Consider the following 25,198-nt stretch of genomic DNA (forward strand, 5'->3'; position numbering starts at 1 on the left):
AACAGGGCTCTTAGACTATTAGTGGGTTTTCGTAGTTTGTAACTTCTTCGAATGTAACACCAAGCAGTAAAGATACAGTGTGACGAGATTGCAGTGGTGGGACTAATTTTGCTACATGTAGAGAGTTAGCTCCCCAGCGGGCTTAGTTTGTAAAGGTAATGTGCAATGGAACTATACTGACGAGGAGGTCTCAGCTGAGTGCAGATTTATACCAGGTGCTGTTAATTTTTTTGCAGGTTGTATTCAGTACTCTAAACCTCGTGGGTGTCGCCAAGAGGATTGTGAGGAGCGAGAAAGAGAGGTAAAGTAGCTGGAGCTCAGCACAAGAACTCTACTGAGGGGTAAGGGATGAGGGTGGGCAGGGACCACAGCTGAAAACAAAAACCTCCACCCCCGGAATAGGCTTTCTGATTGGGCAATGGTTGCGATACGCTCATTCCAGGTCAGTTTTAATTTAGCTGATTTTTCTGACCCACACGTGAGGGGATGAGGGATGTGAATTGTAATGTATTTGTTTCAGGGGTTCTTTGCTTAATAGAAATGAGTTGCTATGAACTCTTAAGAACTAGTTGTTTTGTTAACAAAGGTTTAACAATCACACTATACATTACCAGTTCATCCACTAGGCTCACAACTGCATACCTCAACTGACTGGGGTTTTGTTGAGTCTTGTGAACCTCACGTGACTGGCTAAGCCACTCACAATGCAACAGCTCTTCAAACCTGTGAGCATACTCACAGGTGCATACATTACACTGCTTCCCTTTTTTTTAGAAGCAAGGTATTTATACAATATTTCAAAGATTCCTTATCATGATTATAATTTTACAAATGTGACTGCTGAGCCGGAGTATCTTGTTGTGAGCGTTTAGCTTCCTCCTGCTCCGACCTCCATTTCTTTGCAGTTGGCTGGCTATGCCTGTTTTCTACATTCTTATTTGACTCAGGAGACTGTCTTGGGGAATTTCTGTTTTCATGGCGTGTAGCTCAGGATTCCTGACCTCTCTTCCTGTGTCCTCTTGAGTTTCCTTGGAACCCTTACATCAGTCCTAGTGTTAGCTTTCTTCCTAAGATCTTGATATTCCCAATTATCAATACCCTGTCTAGTTGGTTTGCATTTCCATGTTGATCTTCTCAACTGAACCCCAACACCACCTCCCCCCCTCGGAAGATACACAGTCTCTGCAAGATTGTCCCATACCCGCAGAACCGCCTTCAGTCGGATGCATCTGAGTTGATGGAGATATGGACGTTGTGACCGTTGTGTCCATTAAAGTACTTGGACCTGCCAACTCACTGATCATCGTCCAAGTTAAGCTCATAATCATCTACTCGTGGTACCGAAGGTGCATCACTCACTAGAAACATTTGATCCACATGACTGCTAATGTAGTACCCTTGTTTAAGAAGGGTAAAAGGGATAGGCCGAGTAATTACAGGCCTGACAGCCGAACCTCAGTGGTGGGAAAATTATTGGATAAAATCCTGAAAGACAGGATAAATCTGCAAGGATTAATTAGGGACAGTCGGCACAGATTTGTTAAGGGAAGATCGTGTTTGACTAACCTGAATTTTTTGATGAGCTAACCAGGAGGGTCGATGAGGGTAGTGCGTACGATGTAGTATATATGGACTTTAGCAAAGCTTTTGATAAGGTCCCACATGGTAGACTAGTCATGAAGGTTAAAGCCCATGGGATACAGGGCAAAGTGGCAAGTTGGATCCAAAATTGGCTTGGAGATAGGAAGCAAAGGGTAATGATTGATGGATGTTTTTGTGACTGGAAGGATGTTTCCAGTGGGGTTCCGCAGGGCTCAGTACTGGGTCCCTTGCTTTTTGTGGTATATATCAACGATTTAGATTTGAATATAGGGAGTATGATTAAGAAGTTTGCAGACGACACTAAAATTGGCTGTGTGGTTGATAATGAAGAGGAAAGTCATGAGCTGCAGGAGGATATCAATCTACTGGTCAGGTGGGCAGAACAGTGGCAAGTGGAATTTAATTCAGAGAAGTGTGAGGTGATGCACTTTAGGAGGGCTAATAAGGAAAGGGTATACACATTAATTGGTAGGCTACTTAATAGTGTAGACGAACAAAGGGACCTTGGAGTGCTTGTCCACAGATCCCTGAAAGTAGCAGGTCAGGTGGATAAGGTGGTTAAGAAGGCATACGGAATGCTTGCCTTTATTGGCCGAGGCACAGAATATAAGAGCAGGGAGGTTATGCTTAAATTGTATAATACTTTGGTTAGGCCACAGCTGGAGTACTGCGTGCAATTCTGGTCACCGTATTATAGGAAGGATGTGATTGCACTCGAGAGGATGCAGAGGAGATTTACTAGGATGCTGCCTGGAATGGAGAATCTTAGTTATGAGGACAGATTGGGTAGGCTGGGTTTGTTCTCTTTGGAACAGAGGAGGTTGAGAGGAGACCTCATTGAGGTGTACAAAATATTGAAGGGCCTGGACATAGTGGATAGTAAGGGCCTATTTCCATTGGTGGATGGAGTCTATTACGAGGGTGCATAGTTTTAAGGTGGTTGGTGGAAGGTTTAGAGGGAATTTGAGGGGGGGCTTCTTTACGCAGAGGATTGTGGGGATCTGGAACTCACTGCCTGGAAGAGTGGTGGATGCAGAAACCCTCACCACTTTTAAGAGATGGTTGGATGGGCACTTAAAGTGCAGTAACCTGCAGGGTTACGGACCTAGAGCTGGTAATTGGGATGACCATTTGTTGGACGGCACAGATATAATGGTAAATACTGCAGGGAATAGAATACGGCCAGCGTGATCACCTGAGCTATTTTCGTTCGCCTGGATGGGTCGGAGAGGAATTTTCCCAGATTGTTTCTCCCTAAATTGGCCTGGGTTTTTATCTGGTTTTTGCCTCTCCCAGGAGATCACATGACTCAAGGGGGGGAGGACTGTAGATGTTTTTAGTATAAGGGATGTCGCAGTTGTGTGGGCGGACTGGTTGGGCTGGGTGCACTTTGCCTTTCTGTCATTGTTCATAGGTTTATATGCAACCTTCAGGGCTGCTAATCAAGGACTGTGCGGCTCTTTGTCGGCCGGCGCGGACACGATGGGCCGAAATGGCCTCCTTCTGCGCTGTAAATTTCTATGTTTCTATGAACCTTTCTGATGTATTCACCAATTTTGACCAAGTACTGCTTGGTGCCACGTACCCGAATCATAGAAACATAGAAAATAGGTGCAGGAGTAGGCCATTCGGCCCTTCGAGCCTGCACCACCATTCAATAAGATCATGGCTGATCATTCACCTCAGTACTCCTTTCCTGCTTTCTCTCCATACCTCTTGATCCCTTTAGCCGTAAGGGCCATATCTAACTCCCTCTTGCATATATCCAATGAACTGGCATCAACAACTCTCTGCGGCAGGGAATTCCACAGGTTAAAAACTCTCTGAGTGAAGAAGTTTCTCTTCATCTCATTCCTAAATAGCTTACAGCTTATCTTTAGACTATGTTCCCTGGTTCTGGAGTTACCCAACATCGGGAACATTCTTCCTGCATCTGACCTGTCCAGTCCTGTCAGAATTTTACATGTTTCTATGAGATCCCCTCTCATCCTTCTAAACTCCAGTGAATACAGGCCCAGTCGATCCAGTCTCTCCTCATATGTCAGTCCTGCCATCCCGGGAATCAGTCTGGTGAATCTTCACTGCACTCCCTCAATAGCAAGAACGTCCTTCCCAGGAATTCCCTACCACAGAGAGTTGTTGATGCCAGTTCATTGGATATATTCAAGAGGGAGTTAGATATGGCCCTTACGGCTAAAGGGATCAAGAGGTATGGAGAGAAAGCAGGAAAGGAGTACTGAGGTGAATGATCAGCCATGATCTTATTGAATGGTGGTGCAGGCTCGAAGGGCCGAATGGCCTACTCCTGCACCTATTTTCTATGTTTCTGTGATTCGGGTATGTGGCACCAAGCAGTACTTAGTCAAAATTGGTAAATACATCAGAAAGGTTCATAGGAGCATAGAAATTTGCAGCGCAGAAGGAGGCCATTTCGGCCCATCGTGTCCGCGCCGGCCGACAAAGAGCCGCACAGTCCTTGATTAGCAGCCCTGAAGGTTGCATATAAACCTATGAACAATGACGGAAAGGCAAAGTGCACCCAGCCCAACCAGTCCGCCCCACACAACTGCGACATCCCTTATACTAAAAACATCTACAGTCCTCCCCAACCGGAGCCAGGTGATCTCCTGGGAGAAGCAAGAACGTCCTTCCTCAGATTAGGAGACCAAAACTGAACACAATATTCCAGGTGAGGCCTCACTAAGGCAACTGCAGTAAGACCTCCCTGCTCCTATACTCAAATCCCCTAGCTACGAAGGCCAACATACCTTCTTCACCGCCTGCTGTACCTGCATGCCAACTTTAAATGACTGATGTACCATGACACCCAGGTCTCGTTGCACCTCCCCTTTTCCTAATCTGCCGCCATTCAGATAATATTCTGCCTTCGTGTTTTTGCCACCAAAATGGATAACCTCATATTTATCCACATTTTAGTGCATCTGCCACTCATTTGCCCACTCATTGTACCAATGTTCCATTTGCGTGGACTTGGCCTTTTTGACGTACTGAGAACTCTGACCTGATCACCCTTCTGAAAGCACCGTTCTTTAATAACGGAATGATAATGTTTCTGCACTGATTGTGCCTTCTCTACCTTAAGTTCGGTTGCAATAAACTGAGACGTGTCCTCAGTACGCTTCATCAATAATTCTGTTGTAGAATGGGGTGTAGTTCTATATTTGAAAAGACAGTTTGCAAACTGTGCTTCATGCGCACTGATGATCCAGTCTGTAGAACTTGTTTCCGCAAAGCCTCCTAGGCAATCCTGACTGACCTTTCAGCTGCACCATTCGAAGCAGGATGATATGGTGCTACCAACGTGTGTTTGATATCGTTGTGTCTGGCAAAATTCGCAAATTGCGTGGACCGAAATTGCGGCCCATTATCTGACACCATTTCTTCGGGCAAAAATATCCCGTAATTCATCCAATGTACGCTCTGTAGTCGTAGATGACCCCCGATGCCGTACTTCCAGCCATTTGGAATGGCTATCGATTAGAACCAGAAAATGATCACTGTCCCTCTCGCAAAAATTAATATGTATTCTTTGGAATGGTCTCGTTGGCCAAGTCCATGTTTACAGCAGCGTTTTAGCTGGCATGGCCCTGCAGACTTGACAGATAGTGCACTTGCTTACTAATACTTCTAAGTTTTTATCCAACCCAGGCCAATAACCAAAACTTCGGGCCACCGCTTTCATACCTACGATGCCAGTATGCTCAGCGTGAAGTTCCGTCAGGACTTTGGCCCATAGTGCACGAGGAATGACTACTCTCAGGCCCCATTTTAGATATCCCTGCTCACATGATAATGAAAAGGGTTTTATTCCCTCATCAAAATGCGTCTATTCATCAGACCACCCTCGTAGGGTGTGCTCATAGGCCCGCTTTCTGTGTGTGCTCTGCAATAACAGAGGTGGTGACTGGAAAGACCTTATCAACGAAATCTAGAGTAAAGATTGACTGTTCACGGCCAATTTCAGAATCTTACTGAGGCAACCTTGAAAGGGCATCCGCCATTGCATTCTGCTTCAATGTACGATACTCGATTCTGTAATCGTGCTGAGACAATAAAGTAGTCCACCTTTGCATCCTGGAAGCCGCCATAGATGGAATTGCCTTTGGGCCTAGGATAGCTAGTAACGGTTTGTGATCGGTTACTCGCGTGAATTGGCGTCCCAAGACAAACTGGTGAAACTTTTTAATACCAAATATAATTGCCAAAGCCTCTTTCTCAATCTGGGCATAATTTTGTTCGCTTTTGTTGAGCGTACGCAATGCAAAGGCTACTGGTTTTTCCTGTCCATCATTCATAACATGGCTGATCACTCCTCCCACACCATACCCAGAGGCCTCACACGCTAGTCTTAGTTCATGAGTCACATTATAATGGATGAGAATAGCACTATTGCTCCAGTGTCACTTGCATGTGTCGTATGCATTCTGTTGCTCTTCATTCCATATCCAACGCACCCCTTTCTTCAATAAATAATGGAGTGGTGTGAGCACCGTTGCTAGTCCAGGAAGGAAACGAGCATAATATTGGACCATGTCTAAAAAGGATCGTAATTCAATAACATTTTTCAGTTCTGGAGCCATGGTGATGGCTTGCACTTTCTCCTTAACTGGTTGGAGACCATTTTCATCTACCCGCAATCCTAGACAAACCATCTCACTGTATGAATGCACATTTACTCCTCTTCAGCTTCAGATTATGGTCATTGAACCATCTGAACACGTCTAAGATTTCCAGGTTTTCCTTCTCTGTGCTGGTGGCTATCAACACATCATCTTGATTACACAAACAATGATTTATTCCCTGTATGATCTGATCCATGGTAGCCTCAAATATCTTTGGTGAGGACTTGATACCATAGGGCAACTTAGTGTATGAATATAAACCTTTGTGTGTGTTGATTGTCAGATACTGCTGACTATCCTAGTCAATGTGGAGTTGAGCATAGGCGTGGGAGAGATCTAGTTTTGAGAAGATTTTGGCTCCTGCTGGATCTGCATACAGGTCCTGTGATGTCGGTAAAGACTACAGTTCATCATCAACTGCTCGATTCAGGGTAATTTTATAATCCCCACGAAGCCGTACTGTTTTGTCTGCCTTCGGAACTGCAACTGTGATGGCCAGCGTGCTTTCTTTGATGGGGATGGGGTTGTGCAGGTGGCCTCAGCCTCTTCCGCAGCCTTGGTGCTTCTGGAGTAGTGGGTGATCTTCTCCTACAATAAAGAAGGGATTGTATTCATGAGAGTCTTCTGAGGTCTTTAAAGAATGTGCCTATCATGGTCAAATAACTGGAATGCAGTGTGTCGGATGTGAGAAGTAAGAGTTGCAATAGCGGCGAGTATGCGAGTCTGAGGGGAAGGAGGTGCATTGGTGTGTTCCAGTGATTACAGGGAAGTGAAGTGGGGTGGAGAGTATTGGGAGGCTGGAGGTGTGAGCAGAGAGTAAGAGAGCAGTAAACTTACCTTGACAACACTTGTGAGCTCGCTGAACTTTTTGTGGCATTGCAGCCATGGTCTTGGAGCTAGAGAAAAGAGCAGAGAAAGTGATTCAGAAAGGAGAGCAGAGAAAGTGACTGAAAGGAGAGCAAAGAAAGTGAGTGAAAGGAGGGAGAGAAAGAGACTGAAAGGAAAGAGAGAAAGTGACTGAAAGGAGAGGAGAGTGAGTGAGTGAAGGGAGGGCAGAGAAAGTGACTCAAAGGATGAAGCTTTGCCCACAAACAACAGAACCTCTTTTTGACATTATCAAACAACGCCGATGCCCTTTATTTTCACAGATCTGATGAGGCCAGTGAAATGCTTGTTAACGAGAGGGACATCCAAATATATCCCGAGCATTGCATAGAGAACTGCACCTCCTGCGATACAAAGGTACTTGGACAAGTCACAATAAAAGGTTTGAAATGGCTTCCCCTTGGTTCGCCCTAGTGTGATACAGGAGCCACATTTCCTACAAGTCCCTAGTGGTGGGGTGCAGCTGCCTTCTACTCGGCACTTCACACTGGTTCAGCAAAGGCCAATAAGTCACTTTGGGGAATAACCAGTCAATGGCACAGTGTGTCGGGGCTCCTTCATACCTGAAAAACATCCATCATGAAGACTGTGTGTGTGTGTGTGTGAGTGTGTGGGAGGGGAGGGAGGGGGCTAGTGGTGTCAGGGGTGTGTGGTGGTGAGAGGGTCCCTCTGCAAGTGGAGTGATCTGTCTGCCCCCACAGTAAATGTTTAATCAGGAAAGTTAATGAGGGGAGGGGTGGGGTGAATGCAACAGGATTCCTTTCTTGCAGCAGACATGGACTTCAGGTCATGTTATCTCCAAGCATCACCCCGGGTGATAGCAGTGGTTAGTGTGGAGATAGGACCAGCTACTGTACTCGTGTTAGTGCTAACCACAGTAATCACTCCAAAAGGTGGTAATTCGGTGGCAGGTCATGATGACCGCTTTCCTGTGCCTGTACCGTACTGGGAGAGGCGATTGGATTCCACTCCTGGCTCCTGCTGGAAGGAAGGCAGGCATTTCCTGTTGTGGTTTGGAAAGTGCACTAACCTGGTTTTCTTATTTTGTATTGAAGAGATGCAGACTATGCGGACAGTGCCTGTCGACCCGGCTGAAGCCTGCCCTGGAAGAAGCTTTCCTGGAGCATGTGAATCGCGGAAACACCAGACGTGTGGTTCCTCAGCCGATGGTAATGAGCTTGTTCTAATCGATAAAAAACAGAGGGGGCGAAATTGCGGACCGCCCCAGTTGGTAACAGCTGCGCCAAAGGCAGAAGTCCCGCCCCGGCAGCTAAATTGGACTTACCGCCCCGAGAGGAAGTAGAGCGCAAATTCTCGTGCTCTACTTTGTCTCGGGGACAGGACTGAGGCACTAACCTTCAGCAATTTTCCAGCACTTCATGCAGAGGCGCATGTCACTGGCAAGAACACAGGGCCCTCCCCTTCCATTAAAGGGAAGGGCACACTGCAGATTCTGCATTAGGGAGAAGGGGCCACCACTGGGGAGCGGGGTGCCATGACAGCAGCCCAGAAGCGGAGTGCCGGACCACAACATTGCAGCACGGACCCCGCGATTTGAAGAGGGCAAAGCCGCGACCAGTAAGTTGGCCATTTAAAAAAATATCAGCACCGCACCTCTCCTTTAATTTTCGCCCCGCAAGCGGACTAAAGCCCGCTGTGTACCTCAGGGGCACTGCCAAATTTTCGCCCCGAGGGGAAAATGGGCCGCTGCGGACGTTGATGACGTTGTCATTGCCAGCGCAGCAGCTCGGGGAACTACCGGCGCTACCGGTTAGCGCCGCCACTAAACTCCCGCGGAATTGCGCTGGAGTCGGTAGCGGCGTCGCGCCTTGGCTGAGAAGTCTTTTGCGTCCCGGGGGGCACTAACCAGAGGTGCAAACGACCTGAATTTCTGCCCCGCACAGTATAAATTCATCTTAGGCGAAGAGAGAAAAAAAGAACCACAGTCACACACAGGAACAGAGTAAAGGCAGAAGCATTTACTGTTGAGAGTGACGATGCCACTTGTACAAAGGTGGTATTACAAAATATAAAACTAAAATAGTTTTGCCTCAAACAAAACTAGGTGTGCCCACGCTGAGCTGTGGCACCCTGAAGAGGCTGAAAGTGCACCCACAGTGGCAGAGCAGAGAGAGTGGGGAACAAGGAGTAACCCAGTGTTGGCGAAGCAGACGGTGACCAGGGGGACGTAAGGCAGAAGGTAGGGTAGGGTAGAAACATAGAAATATAGTAAATCGATGCAGGAGTAAGCCCTTTGAGCCTGCACCACCATTCAATAAGATCATGGCTGATCATGCAACTTCAGTACCCCATTCCTGCTTTCTCTCCATATCCCTTGATCCCTTTAGCCGTAAGGGGCCACATCTAACTCCCTTTTGAATATATCTAACGAACTGGACTCAACAACTTTCTGTGGTGGCGAATTCCACAGGTTCACAATTCTCTGAGTGAAGAAGTTTCTCCTCATCTCGGTCCTAAATGGCTTACCCCTTATCCTTAGACTGTGACCCCTGGTTCTGGACTTCCCCAACCTCGGGAACATTCTTCCTGCATCTAACCTGTCCAATCCCGTCAGAATTTTATATGTTTCTATGAGATCTCCTCACATCCTTCTAAATTCCAGTGAATATAAGCCTAGTCGATCCAGTCTTTCTTCATATATTAGTCTTTCAACCGGGGAATCAGTCTGGTGATCCTTCGCTGCACTCCCTCAATAGCAAGGATGTCCTTCCTCAGATTAGGAGACCAAAACTGGACACAATATTCAAGGTGTGGCCTCACCAAGGTCCTGTACAACTGCAGTAAGACCTCCCTGCTCCTATACTCAAATCCTCTCGCTATGAAGGCCAACATGCCATTTGCCTTCTTCACCACCTGCTGTACCTGCATGCCAACTTTCAATGACTGATGTACCATGACACCCAGGTCTCGTTGCACTTCCCCTTTTACTAATCTGTCACCATTCAGGTAATATTCTGCCTTCTTGCTTTTGCCACCAAAGTGGATAACCTCACATTTATCTACATTATACTGCATCTGCCATGCATTTGCCCACTCACCTAACCTGTCCAAGTCACCCTGCAGCCTCTTAGCATCCTCCTCACAGCTCACACTGACACCCAGCTTAGTGTCATCTGCAAACTTGGAGATATTACATTCAATTCCTTCGTCTAAATCATTAATGTATATTATAAATAGCTGGGGTCCCAGCACTGAACCTTGCAATACCCCACTATTCACTGCCTGCCATTCTGAAAAGGACCCGTTTATTCCTACTCTTTGCTTCCTGTCTGCCAACCAGTTCTCTATCCACGTCAGTACATTACCCCCAATACCATGTGCTTTAATTTTGCACTCTAATGTCTTGTGTGGGACCTTGTCAAAAACCTTTTGAAAGTCCAAATACACCACATCCACTGGTTCTCCCTTGTCCACTCTACTATAACTCTCAAAAAATTCTAGAAGATTTGTCAAGCATGATTTCCCTTTCATAAATCCATGCTGACTTGGACCGATCCTGTCACTGCTTTTCAAATGCGCTGTTATTACATCTTTAATAATTGATTCCAACATTTTCCCCACCACCGATGTCAGGCTAACCAGTCTATAATTCCCTGTTTTCTCTCTCCCTCCTTTTTAAAAAATTGGGGTTACATTAGCTGATCCATAGGAACTGATCCAGAGTCTATAGAATGTTGAAAAATGACCACCAATGCATCCATTATTTCTAGGGCCACTTCCTTAAGTACTCTGGGATGCAGACCATCAGGCCCTGGGGATTTATCGACCTTCAATCCCATCAATTTCCCGAACACAATTTCCTGATTAATAAGGATTTCCTTCAGTTCCTCCTTCTCGCTAGACCCTTGGTCCCCTAGTATTTCCGGAAGGTTATTTGTGCCTTCCTTAGTGAAGACAGAACAAAGCATTTGTTCAATTGGTCTGCCATTTCTTTGTTCCCCATTATAAATTCACCTGATTCTGACTGCAAAGGACCTACGTTTGTTTTCACTAATCTTTTTCTCTTCACATATCTATAGAAGCTTTTGCAGTCAGTTTTTATGTTCCCTGCAAGCTTCCTCTCATACTCTACTTTCCCCCTACTAATTAAACGTTTAGTCCTTCTCTGCTGAATTCTAAATTTCTCCCAGTCCTCAGGTTTGCTGCTTTTTCTGGCCGATTTATATGCCTCTTCCTTGGATTTAACACTATCCCTAATTTCCCTTGTTAGCCACGGTTGAGCCACCTTCCCCGTTTTATTTTTACGCGGGGCGGGGTCGTGGAAGGATTTGAAAGCAACAAAGAGGATCTTGCAGTGGATCCACTGGGACTTGGAGTGCCAGTGGCGCTTATCAAGGACAGGTGATGGGAGTGCAGGACTTTGCGTAGAAGAGACACAGGGCCTGGCGTTCTGAAGGGGTTGTAATTTGTGGTGGGGGTAGATGGGGAGGCCAAACAGGAGAGTAGCAGAAAGATCGAAGCTCGAGATTGTGCTGGGTAGATTAGAGTTTAGGTAGTGGCGGTGGGGGGAGTATAGTGGAGAATAGGTAGATGAGGTTGGGAAAGTGAAGGAGAAAATAAAATGAGTGAACAGAAACAATTTAGTTCCATAGTCTACAAGCGCTCTACTCGGAACTCCTACACGGCAAGCGTGCCCTAGGTGGGCAGAGGAAACATTTCAAGGACACCCTCAAAGTTTCCTTGATAAAATGCAACATCCCCACTGACACCTGGGCGTCCCTGGTCAAAGACCGCCCTAAATGGAGGAAGAGCATCCGGGAGGGCGCTGAGCACCTCGAGTCTCGTCGCCGAGAGCATGCAGAAAGCAAGCGCAGGCAGCGGAAGGAGTGTGCGGCAAACCAGACTCCCCACCCACCCTTTCCTTCAACCACTGTCTGTCCCACCTGTGACAGAGACTGTAATTCCCGTATTGGACTGTTCAGTCACCTGAGATCTCACTTTTAAAGTGGAAGCAAGTCTTCCTCAATTTCGAGGGACTGCGTATGATGATAATTTCAAATATTCCTTAGCCATTGAGGCTTCCGATTGCAGTTTATACAGCACTCTTTCTGCCTTATTGATTCACTGAACTGCAGGATTGGCAGTGGGAATTACAGGGTAGCTTTTCAATTTGATCCCAGTGAGTTTTATAGCCTTTAGGTCCAGCTCCAGTAATTCACCTAAAAGCTTTTAAGTGAGGAGTAGCAGCATGGAGTAGAGTCAGCACTGAATTGCAATCGGATATTTAATGTCCCATTACAGATGGTCACTGCCTCGTGCTTCCCAGCTGCTGGGAAATTTAACATTTCCATTTTATGTGAATTGTCATATTTACTAAAATGTCAAAATCTTAATTTTATTTGCACAATTTCCCCAAAAAGTGTAAATTTGCAACAGGTTGCCCACCCTTACTCCTCAGGATCCCTTGACTATGGAGGGCCAGTATCAGCCAAAGGTCCCACTTCTGATTGGAGGTTTGTGCACTGTGATTGTGTGTTTATAGATACACATCAGATGAGGACAGGATCAGGCTGGATGTCCATTAAAACTAATCATCTAATTTGACAAGAGGGATTTGCCGCACGCACAAGGTATTTGTATCAGTACTCCCTGTGGAGCTGCGCCTCAGCAAGAATCAGTGCTCTCGGGAAAGGAGCAGAGATGAGTGGGAAAATACTGAGGCAGTATGAGGGTTTTGATAGAGTAAATGGGGAGAAACTGTTTCCACTGGCAAGAGGGCCAGTCACCAGAGGACACAGATTTAAGAAAATTGGCAAAAGAACCAGAGGTGAGATGAGAGTTTTTTTTAACGCAGTGAGTTATTATGATCTGGAATGCACTGCCTGAAAGGGTGGTGGAAGCAGATTCAATATACTGTAATAACTTTTCAGAGAGAATTGGATAAATACTTGAAAACAAAACATTTCTGGGGCTATGGGGAACGAGATGGGAAGTGGGACAAATTAAATGGGGCCAAAATTGCCCCTTTCTATAAGAGCTGTGACTGCCTCAAAGAAGGTCGGTAAAGACTCGCTGCCTAGTCGGTGCGGAATCGGCGACATTTCATAAATTGCCCTCCATTTTATTTCCAGCGGTGCTTGCCACCGTGCCGCCCATGTTGCCACCCCGTCAGGTACACGCCGACCCCTTTCCACCCCACTTGGGAAATTGCCCCGCAGGAGTGGATCGGCTGCCGCTCGGTGCCCCCGACAGCTTACCCCGGCGGGATGCTGTGTGTGGCTGGGCGGCGCGTCCGCCTTAAAGGGCACGCTGTCGTGGCCGCCATTTTATTTTAACTGTCGGCCGACTCCAAGGTCGGCCCGACAATGGCGCCCACAGGTTCGACCGGGCCTCCAACAGGTAGCCCGGCACCCCCGAAACCCTCACTTGTGACCCAGTTGGCCAAATTAAACTAACTGCATGATTGGGAGAAAAATCTTTAAGATTGTTGAGTGCGCCCCTTCCTGTCGGAGGGTAATTTTGGCTCCAATAGCTCTTTCAAAGAGCCGGCACAGGCACGGTGGGCAGAATGACCTTCTTCTGTGCTGTATGATTGTAAGCAGACAGAAGAGTGGCACATTAGATTTGACCACCAACTTACCTTTGAATTCCCACTCCAGTGTGCCCTGCACCATGGGCTAGAAATTCTGTAGATCCCCATTTGGGGCGATAACTATTGAAATCTTGGAAAAGTATCGCCAGGCGATAATGATTTTGTGCTCCCACGAAATTTAACTTTAGCGCTCCAAGAGAGAAGTGGAGTTCTAAATCAAGCTCTAACCACATCTCTTCGGGCACTGAAGTGCGGGAGTGGGGCGATAGTGGCAGAGCGCTGAACAATGATACGCATCAGAGGCTGCTTCCCTCGCTCAAAGGGAAGGGCCAGTGATGAGCCACAACATACTTCTGCTCAGTTCTGTGTTGCCAGGCGATCTGCGCGACTGCCATTACAGCCCCAAACACTCTCAGAGAATGGAGGGCTTGGACATCTTGCAACAATGAAGCGTCGAAAACTTTCAGCAGGCACCATATTGGTGCAAAGTTGGCCTACCTGAAAACCACTGCCTTTAATTAGTGCTCCCCAAGCGGCCAGTCCTCTTCCTGCTGTTGTTGACGCCCAGCAATACAGCAGGGGGAAGGAGACAGTTTCACATCCGGGGTGGTAACGGGCGCTGTGCACTTTATGACGTCATGGTTGGTGAGGTGCTAGAGGCTAAGGCGGTAAGAGTTAGCAGCAGTGCTAAACCAGCACTGAAGTTCGCAGGTGTCGCTGAATTCGCCGCACCCGGTTGCTATTCCTTTAGTGCCCCATTACCGCACCGCCCAGGCGATAACGGGAGGCGCAAAGCAGCCGAATTTCTTCCCCTCATGTACCATCCCTGACTGAAAGGTCAGGAATGGCGCCCAGTTGCTTCGGATTGGTTACCGGACAGTAAACAGAGAGTAGGAATAAACAGGTCATTTTCGGATTGGCAGAGTGTAACTAGTGGGGTGGCGCAAGGATCGGTGCTTAGGCCTCAGCTATTCACAATATATATCAATGATTAGGGTGAGAGGCCCAAATGTAATATATCCAAGTTTTCTGATAGGTGGGAATGTAAGTTGTGAGGAGGATGCAAAGAGACTTCAAAGGGATATAGACAAGCTAAGTGAGTGGGCAACAACATGGCAAATGAAATATAATGTGGTGAAATGTGAAGTTATCAACAATGGTTGGAAAAATAGAAAAGCAGAGTATTTTTTAAACGGTAAGAGATTGGGAAATGTTGGTGTTCAGAGGGACCTGGGTGACCTTGTACACAAATCACCAAAAGTGAACATGCAGCTACAGCAAGCATGTAAGAAAGACATTTGGTATGTTGGCCTTTATTACAAGAGGATTTGAGTATAAGAGCAAAGATGCTTTACTGCAATTATATAGAGCCACACCTGGAGTATTGTGTACAGTTTTGGTCTCCTTACCTAAGGAAGGATGTATTTGCCATAGAGGGAGGGCAACGAAGGTTCACCAGACTGATTCCTGGGATGGGGGGGATTGCCCTATGAGGAGAGATTGAGAGACTGGGCCAAATTCTTTAGAGTTTAGAAGAATGAGAGGTGATCTCATTGAAACATTCCAAATTGTTACAGGGCTTGACAGGGTAGATGCAGGGAGGATGTTTCCTCTGGCTGGGGAGTCTAGAACCAGAGGTCACAGTCTCAGAATAAGGGGTCGCCATTTAGGACTGAGATGAGGAGACATTTTTTCACTCAGAGGATGGTGAATCTTTGGCATTCTCTACCCCAGAGGGCTGTGGAGGCTGCGTCATTGAGTATATTCAAGACAGTGATGGCTAGATTTTTGAATATGAAGGGAATCGAGGGATATGGGGATAGTGCAGGAAAGTGAAGTTGAGGTAGAAGATCAGCCATGATCTTATTGAATGGCGGAGCAGGCTCAAGGGCCCGAATGGCCTACTCCTGCTCCTATTTCTTATAGAAACATAGAAAATAGGTGCAGGAGCAGGCCATTCAGCCCTTCTAGCCTGCACCGCCATTCAATGAGTTCATGGCTGAACATGCAACTTCAGTACCCCATTCCTGCCTTCTCGCCATACCCCTTGATCCCCCGAGTTGTAAGGACTTCATCTAACTCCCTTTTGAATATATTTAGTGAATTGGCCTCAACTACTTTCTGTGGTAGAGAATTCCACAGGTTCACCACTCTCTGGGTGAAGAAGTTTCTCCTCATCTCGGTCCTAAATGGCTTACCCCTTATCCTTAGACTGTGACCTCTGGTTCTGGACTTCCCCAACATTGGGAACATTCTTCCTGCATCCAACCTGTCCAAACCCGTCAGAATTTTAAACGTTTCTATGAGGTCCCCTCTCACTCTTCTGAACTCCAGTGAATACAAGCCCAGTTGATCCAGTCTTTCTTGATAGGTCAGTCCCACCATCCGACACCAGTCTCAGCCACTAGGGGGAGCCCCTGAAAGCTGCATGTCAAACATGTCCAATTTAGCCATGTCACTGTTGGGAGAAGCTGTATGGAGTGCTGAGTTTGCACACTGATGCCCAGTCTCCTAATGCCACCCACTGTGTCAGAGGAGAATCCTGATTCTTGGAGACCTTGATGGCACAAGAAGTTATGAGTTCAGCCCTTCCACATCCTGGACTTCAGTTTGAATCCAGCCCAGACTGATAGTATGGGAGTCATAGAATCATAGAAGTTTACAGCACAGAAGGAGGCCATTCGGCCCATCGTGTCTGTGCCAGCCGAAGAAGAGCTACCCAACCTAATCCCACTTTCCAACTCTTGGTCCATAGCCTTGTAGGTTACGACACTTCAAGTGCATATCGATATACCTTTTAAATATGATGAGGGTTTCTGCCTCTACCACCCTTTCAGGCAGCGAGTTCCAGACTCTCTGGGTGAAAATAATTCTCCTTAACTCCCCTTTAATCCTTCTACCAATTACTTTCAATCTATGCCCCCTGGTTATTGACTTCTGCTGAGGGAAATAGGTTCTTCCAACCCACTCTACTAGACCCCTCATAATCTTATACACCTCAATTAAGTCTCCCCTCAGCCTCCACTGTTCCAAAGAAAACAACCCCAGCCTATCCAATCTTCCCGCATAGCTAAAATTCTCCAGTCCTGACAAATTTCTCGTAAATCTCTTCACCCTCTCTAGTGTAATCTTTCCTGTAATGTGGTGACCAGAACTGTACGCAGTACTCATCATCATCATCATAGGCAGTCCTTCAAATCAAGGATGACTTGCTTCCATGTCAAAAGGTTCATGGGTGTTTCAATGACGGACCTAAAATTCCAGGTCCAAACTAAATCTTGAAGGGTGGAAGATGCCTGTGCGTGGATTTTTTTAACATGTGGTGACCGTTGCACACCAGCCACCACACGGGCTTGACAGAGCTAGCAAGGGTTAACCAAGACGACTGGACACCTGCTCTGCTGCACGGACCTAGTGCGCACACATATCGCAGTGTGGGCTGATCCGTGCTGTCCCTGGGCCCTCGCCTCTTCTGGGCCCTGAACTTGCGTCTCTCCTGGGCCCCAATCACGTCCCTCTACAATCTATTGCCGCTCCCGCTGTACCTGTCCACGCTCCAATCACTGGCCTGGACCTTGGTGACGTCACTTTTCACTGCCGTTGCTCTCCTGTTCCAGCACGTGCTGCTCCCTGGAGTATTATGCTGCCACGCTGCTCCTTCCGCTCTCCGGCCTGCTCCGATGGTGTTCGCAGACCGGGGGCCGTGCAGACTGCTGGGCTAGGCTGCCACGCTGCTCCGCCCACTCCCCGGCCTGCTCCGATGGTGCTCCGTGGCAGCCTAGTCCAGCAGTCTGCGTGGCCCGGGGTCTGCGAGCACCATCGGAGCAGGCAGTACTCTAGCTGTGGCCTAACTAGTGTTTTATACAGTTCAACCTCCCTGCTCTTGTATTCTATGCCTTGATTAATACAGGCAAGTATTCCGTATGCCTTCTTAACCACCTTATCTACCAGAGGGTCCAAGGTCCCTCTGTTCCTCTTCACTTCTCAGTATCCTCCCTTTTATTGTGTATTCCCTTACCTTGTTAGCACTCCCTAAATGCATTACCTCACACTTCTGCAGATTGAATTCCATTTGCCCCTTACTGCCCACTTGACCAGTTCAGCGATATCTTCCTGCAGTCTACAGCCTTTTTTCCTCACTATCAACCACACAACCAATGTTTGTATCATCTGCAATGCCCCCTACTTTGAAGTCTAAGTCATTGATATATACCACAAAAAGCTAGTACTGAGCCTTGCGGAACCCCATTGGAAACAGCCTTCCAGTCACAAAAACATGCGTCAACCATTACCCTTTGCTTTCTGGCACTGACCCAATTTTAGATCCAACTTGCCACTTTCCCTTGGATCCTATGGGCTATTACTTTTGTGACCAGTTGGGGTAAAAAGAAGGCTTCTTTTCCTCAAGGTGGACTCCCTGATATAAGGAGTCGACACCTGCCCTCTCTTGTATAGCGACCATGGAATCACTCAGACTAAACCTTGGTTCAACCGGTTTTTATTCAAGCATGCAGGGGAAATGTTCTGATGAACACTTTCCCAATCAGAGATTTTACAATTACAATTATACAGTTTTTCGAGGTGTGCGACCCTCCTATAAAACCACCGCTTGGCTTATTGCTCAGACTGGCTGAGTGGTTCTCCCCCACCTGTCCATCTCCCATGGTGTCAACTTTGCCTCAGTTTCTCATGACATGTTGATTAACTTTGTTTTCCAGGGTGGTGTCTCCTTATCCCTCTCCCAAGAACTAGTCAAAACTACCAGTCAATACCATCCTGTTCCCATGCTGCTATAATCTATGTTCTCAAACATTTGTGTCCTTGTTCTGTACTGGATATGTACGCTTCCCTGAGTCTGTTCTAAGGTTAATCCAACGGATGGTTCAATAACCATCAGGCATTGCTGCTTCCCACTTCTTCAACCAATGTAAGCGAGTGTGTAAGCGTGCTTTACATACACAAGCGAGTTTTACATAATCGGTCAATATTACAATCCATACCATAAGACAGAGGAACTCCTGATTCCTCAGAAACTCCTAATACTGATAAGCCCTTTTAATCTGGACCACTTTATGTGTCAGATCAATTCACTACCTTCAGTATCCCTATTCGTGACCCTTGGTCTGTCTCCACTCTAGTGACCGTTTTTTATCCCCTTACACTACCATGTCAAAAGCCTTGCTAAAATCCATATGGACTACATCAAACACACTGTCCTCATCAACCCTCCTTGTTTGGGGGGCAGAGGTTATGAGCTGAAATTGTTGAACTTGATGTTGAGTCCAGAAGGCTGTAAAGTGCCTAATCGAAAGATGAGGTGCTGTTTCTCGAGCTTGCATTGAGCTTCGTTGGAACAGTGGAGGAGGCCGAGGACGGAGAGGTCAGAGTGGGACTGGAGTCAGAACAGATGCGACGGGGACGGAGAAACTGGGAGAATGGAATAGAGTCCTTACAGGAAGCAGGTGGGAGGAAGTGTAGTCCAGGTAGCAGTGGGAGTCAGTGGGCTTATAGTGGATGTTGGTGGATAACCTATCTCCAGAAATGAAGATAGAGAAGTCGAGGAAGGGAAAGGAAGAGTCGGAGATGGAGCATGTGAAGGTGAGGGAAGGGTGGAAATTGGAAGCCAAGTGAATGAAATTTTCTAGTTCAGGGCGAGAGCAGGAAACGGCACCGATACAGGCATCAATGTACCGCAAAAAGGTGTGAAGGAGGGACCTAAGTAGGACTGAAACATAGAATGTTCCATATATCCCATGGAAAGGAAGGCATAGCTAGGACCCATGCAGGTTCCCATAGCAACACCTTTTATTTGGAGGAAGTGAGTGGAGTCAAAAGAGAAGTTGTTCAGTGTGAGAATAATGTGCTTGTTTCTCATCTTGTGTCTGGGTTTCTCACCTTGATCGTGAAAATTACATATATACATAAATTTTAATTGCTTTAAACCCAGTTCACAAACTGAAGAGGGCGGGGGAACAGAAAGGAGAGGTGATGTCCTCACACTTTAAGAAAAGTTCACCTGTATACTGGTAATCTTACAGAGTCAACAAGACATGCAGCGATATCAGCCTTTGGAAGACAGCAGGCTAACGGAGGCCAATCAGCTGATGGCGTGGTGGTTCCGAGGGAAGTGCCTGCAGGATGCGGGCTGGTGCATGTGACGGGAAAACTCGAGACCGGAAGTTCCTTCAGCAACTTGGTTACCAGCAATGAATGGAAGCATGGGACTCTACACTGGCTGTGACCGCTCCTGCTTATGGTCCAGGAAGTATGTCTCTCTCTCTGAAGCTTTTGTGACAGAAACAGAGATATTTACAAGTATTGCTACCCGCAAACAGTTACAAAACTGCAGCATCCAACCAGCTGTGCTAACCTACCCCAGGACTGTAGAGTTACAACTGCCCCTGACTGATACCAACCTACCCCAGGACTGAAGAGATACTGCCCCTTTACTGGTGCCAACCCACCCCCCCGGACTGAAGAATTACAACTGCGCCTGACTGGTACTAACCTACCCCCAGGACCGAAGAGTTACATCTGTCCCTGACTGGTGCCAACCTACCCCAGGACTGAAGAGTTACAACTGTCCCTTACGGTGCCAACCTACTCCCTGGACCGAAGAGGTACAACTACCACTTACTGCAGACATGTACCAAACTGCATTCACTATGACAAACCAGGGATAACTTATGACTGCCTCAGGAGCCAAATAGCTTTACATGAAGAAAACAAAACACAAACATTTACTGGTTCTTCCACATGCCATCTTCAAGGGAATCCAAATCAGGAATGGGTGAACCCTCCATGGTTCAATGGCAGCTGAAGGAAGTAGCTTACAACAGATAGCAGGAAGAAGGAACAAATCCTCTCCAGTACTTCCTCCAATGGAGCCGTGAATTTATCTCGTCAGAAGCTTCGAGCCTCGATCCCTGGAGTGTGTCCAAACGTCAGTAGGGATGATGAAAATGCCTGTTAATTCAATCATTTTGATTGCTTGTAAAATTTGAATTATCCAGTCATTTGAATTAAGTAATTTAAGTAAAACAGCACGGGAGTGTTAATTGCTTGAAAAAAATTGAATGAACAGATACCTTGAATTATACAACTTTGAATCGAGAGGAGCTAACTGTATAGCCCGACTAGCGTTAGTTAATGCAAACCACAGGTTAGTGTAACTGTAGGACAATTTGTCCTACAGGATTCAGTCCTACAGGATTCAGTTCTCCAGTCTGTATTGTTGCATGAAAGAATTGATTTAAATTCAGCTATTGATGTGTAGAAAGTTGTCTCAATTTACAGAAACATGATGGAGCTCTGCACAAATATACCATTACAGGAAACATTGCAGTATATTGTCTTTCAGACATTGTATTACTAAACCATGGCTGCAGCCCTCAATATGACTGTGAGATGGATTTTGGGGAAACAACTGCAGGAGGAAGGTACTGGCATATCACTGAGCACCTGCAGAGGGAGTCAGCCTCTCGTGTGTCTTTGCCAAACCTGGATCAAGGGATTGATGACAAGTAAAGTCTGGCACACAGCACTGGACTTGCATGTCTAAAATATCAACCTGTCTGCCACGTTGTAAAGTTCCTTTCACTGTGCCAAAATTGGATGTCAGTCATACTGCTAATGAGGAACCTGCTGAGAGGCATTACCTGGAAGCCAGGTATATATGTAGAGCTTGGTACCGACTAGAGATAAACAGCTACTGCCATAGCTTTCCACCTCCGTATGATGGAACCAGGGTTTGAAGGGGTATGGTGTGTGTCCATGCCCTGATCACCAGGATGGTGGTAGTGCAGCATCTTGTGTTGAGTTGTGCTACTTACACTGTACATGTGAGGGGACCCTGTTGTGTCCTTACACACTAGTATAAATTCACACGAGGCACATTCTGCAGACAAAGTCACTCTGTGACCTAACCTTTATTCACAGGACCAAGAAGTGATGAAGGTGGGTGGAGCTTCCCCTTTTATACCTGAAAGACCAGGCTAGAAGTGTCTCCCACAAGTTCACGCCCTGTGGTCAAGGTGTGCATTTCTTAGGTGTATATAGTATGCAGTGTTGTTACATGAAGGTTACATACATGACATCACCTCCCCCCCCCCCCCCCCCACGTCTTGTGGGGTCAAAGATTAAGTCCTTCGGGCGATCGATGCTCTCTCGTGGAGCGCAGCAGTTGGGGCTCTGGTTGTTGAGCCTTGGCATGTGTCTCTGTCCTCTGTGGTGATTCCGGCCTGTCCGGGCTGGCCGCAGGGACTGTGCCTGCTGCTGAAAGTTCATGTTGTGGTGTGGGCAGCATCTCATGATCTTCCTCAGGTCCCTCAGTGTCCATGCTGAACCTTTTTTTTTTACTTGGTCCAGATGCTTGCGGCATATCTGTCCATTGTTAAGTCTGACCACTATGACCCTATTCACCTCTTTGCTAATTACAGGACCCTCAGGCCACTTGGGCCCCAAAGCGTGATAAAAACAAATACAGTCATCGATTTCTATACATCTCCCTTTTGAGTTATGGTCATGGCACTCATTTTGGGACTGGCACTTGCCCTCAACAATGTCTGACAGGACAGGATGAATGAGGGACAGCCGAGTTTTTAGTGTACGTTTCATGAGTAGTTCCGTGGGCGGGACTCCCGTGAGCGAATGCAGTCGGGACTTATAGACCAGCAGGAGGCGCAATAGGCGGCATTAAAGGGAGGGTCCTTGAATCCGGAGCATGCCTTGTTTTATGATTTGGATCGCACGTTCTGCCTGGTCATTGGAGGCCGGCTTGAACGGTGCTGTCCTGACATGTTTGATGCCATTACCCGACATGAACTCCCAGAATTCATAGCGAGTGAAACACGAGTTGTTGTCGCTAACCAGGATGTCCGGCAAGCTGTGGGTCGCAAAGACTGCACGCAGACTCTCCACAGTAGTGGATGCCGTGCACGAATTCAGTATGATGCACTCGATCCATTTCGAGTACGCATCAACAACAATGAGGAACATTTTTCCCATGAACGGGCCCGCGTAGTCTACGTGAATACGTGACCATGGCCTGGTGGGCCAGGGTCACAGGCTGAGTGGGGCCTCCCTGGGGGCATTGCCCAGCTGGGCACACGTCGTGCACCTGCAAACACAGTGTTCCAGGTCTGAGTCAATTCCCGGCCACCATACATGTGACCGGGCAATGGCCTTCATTAGCATGATGCCTGGGTGCTCGCTGTGGAGTTCTCTGATGAATGCTTCCCTTCCCTTCTGAGGCATGACTACCTGGCTGCCCCATAGTAGGCAGTCGGCTTGGATGGAGAGCTCATCCATCCCTCTGAGAAACAGTCTGACCTCAGGGCATGCTCCATGTGCGGGTGCCCAATCCCCAGTTAGGTCACATTTCTTAATCAAGGATAGGAGGGGATCTCTGTTGGTCCAGATTTTGATCTGGCGGGCTGTGATGGGGGAGCCTGCGCTGTCAAAAGCATCGACAGCCATGACCATCTCAGCGCTTTGCTCCGCTGCCCCCTCAGTGCTGCTGAGCGCATCAGCGTAATTTTCAGTGCCTGGCCGGTGCCGTATGGTTTGGTCATACGCAGCCAGCGTGAGACCCCATCGCTGTATGCGAGCTGACGCATTGGCATTGACAGCTTTGCTGTCTGACAACAGGGATGTTAACGGCTTGTGATCCGTTTCTAACTCGAACCTTCTGCCAAAAAGGTACTGGTGCATCGTTTTCACCCCGTAGACACATGCGAGTGCTTCCTTTTCAACCATCCCATATCCCCTTTCTGCTTGGGAGAGCGACCTGGAGGCATAAGCCACAGGTTGGAGTTGGCCCTCATCATTACTCTGCTGCAACACGCACCCAACCCCATAGGATGATGCATCACATGTCAAAACCAATTTCTTACAGGGGTTGTAAAGGGGCAATAGCTTATTGGAACAAAGTAGGTTCCGTGCCCAATTGAACACCAGTTCCTGACAGTCCCCCCAAAACTAATCGCAACCCGCAGGAGCACGTATAGCGGCTCCAACAATGTGCTTAAGTTCGGCAGAAAGTTCCCGAAATAGTTCAAGAGTCCCAGAAATGAACGTAACTCTGATGTGTTGCTGGGCCTGGGCGCACGGCGAATCGCCTCCATTTTGGATTCGGTAGGGTAGGCCGGATCCCGTCTGTGGCAACCCTCCTGCCCAAAAACTCGACCTCTGGGGCCAAAAATATATATTTGGACTTCTTTAGTCGCAGGCCTATCCGGTCCAGTCGACGTAGCACCTCCTCCAGGTTGTGGAGGTGTTCCTCGGTGTCTCGACCAGTGATAAGGATGTCGTGCTGAAATACGATTGTTCCAGGGATGGATTTGAGCAGGCTTTCCATGTTCCTTTGAAAGATAGCGGCTGCTGAACGAATGCCAAACGGACACCTGTTGTAGACAAACTGCCCCTTGTGTGCGGTGATGGTGGTCAGTAGCTTGGATTCTTCGGCCAGTTCCTGGGTCATGTAGGCTGAAGTGAGGTCCAACTTGGTGAACAGCTTGCCGCCTGCCAGCGTGGCAAAAAGATCCTCCGCTCTCGGAAGCGGATATTGGTCTTGTAGTGACACTTGGTTGATAGTGGCCTTGTAGTCGCCACAGATCCTGACCGAGCCATCCGTTTTTAGGACAGGGACGATGGGGCTTGCTCAGTCGCTGAATTCAACAGGCGGAATTATGCCCTCTCTTAGCAACCTGTCCAACTCACTCTCAATTCCCCCCCGCATCACATACGGCACAGCTCTGGCTTTATGGTGCACTGGTCTGGTGTCCGGGGTGATGCGTATCACAACTTTGGTACCTTTGAAAGTCCCAACATCAGGTTGAAATAGTGACTCAAATTTCTGTAGGACCTGTGAGCATGAACTTCGCTCCACAGATGAAATGGCGTGCACATCCCCTCCATTTCCAGTTCATCTCGGCGAGCCAGCTCCTCCCGAAATTTTGCTGTACAGTGTAGCTGATCTCGGTACTGCTCCTTACAAGTCCTCCGCTGTTCCTCAATTGTGCCACCGTTTAGTCTGTGTTTCCAGTCTACTTTAGCCAACTCTGCCCTCATCCCACTGTAGTCCCCTTTGTTTAAGCATAGTACGCTCGTTTGAGACACTACTTCCTCACCCTCAATCTGTATTACAAATTCAACCATACTGTGATCAGTCATTCCGAGAGGATCTTTTACTCGGAGATCGTTTATTATTCCTGACTCATTACACAGGACCAGATCTAAGATAGCTTGCTCCCTTGTAGGTTCTGTAACATACTGTTCTAAGAAACAATCCCGTATGCATTCTATGAATTCCTCCTGAAGGCTACCCCGTGCGATTTGATTTGACCAATCGATATGTAGGTTAAAATCCCCCATGATTACTGCCGTTCCTTTTTCACATGCCTCCATTATTCCCTTGATTATTGCCTGCCCCACCGTGAAGTTATTATTTGGGGGCCTATAAACTACGCCCACCAGTGACTTTTTCCCCTTACTATCTCTAATCTCCACCCACAAT

At 47.4% G+C, this 25,198-nt stretch overlaps 1 protein-coding gene across 2 annotated transcripts in view; it reads left to right on the top strand.

Moving 5' to 3' along the window:
• The window catches only part of LOC139267456 (probable tubulin polyglutamylase ttll-15), a 196,611-nt gene extending 175,584 nt beyond the window's left edge, over positions 1-21,027 (top strand). For both annotated transcript variants that reach the window (XM_070885808.1, XM_070885807.1), the window contains 4 exons: positions 237-301; positions 7,394-7,487; positions 8,186-8,299; positions 19,722-21,027. In XM_070885808.1, the coding sequence (XP_070741909.1) occupies positions 237-301; positions 7,394-7,487; positions 8,186-8,299; positions 19,722-19,841 (393 nt within the window). In that variant the 3' untranslated portion in view covers positions 19,842-21,027. The remainder of the gene's footprint in view (positions 1-236; positions 302-7,393; positions 7,488-8,185; positions 8,300-19,721) is intronic.
• The last annotated feature ends 4,171 nt before the right edge of the window (positions 21,028-25,198 follow it).

The sequence above is a fragment of the Pristiophorus japonicus genome, chromosome 7 (assembly GCF_044704955.1).
Source record: "Pristiophorus japonicus isolate sPriJap1 chromosome 7, sPriJap1.hap1, whole genome shotgun sequence".
Lineage (NCBI taxonomy): Eukaryota > Metazoa > Chordata > Chondrichthyes > Pristiophoridae > Pristiophorus > Pristiophorus japonicus.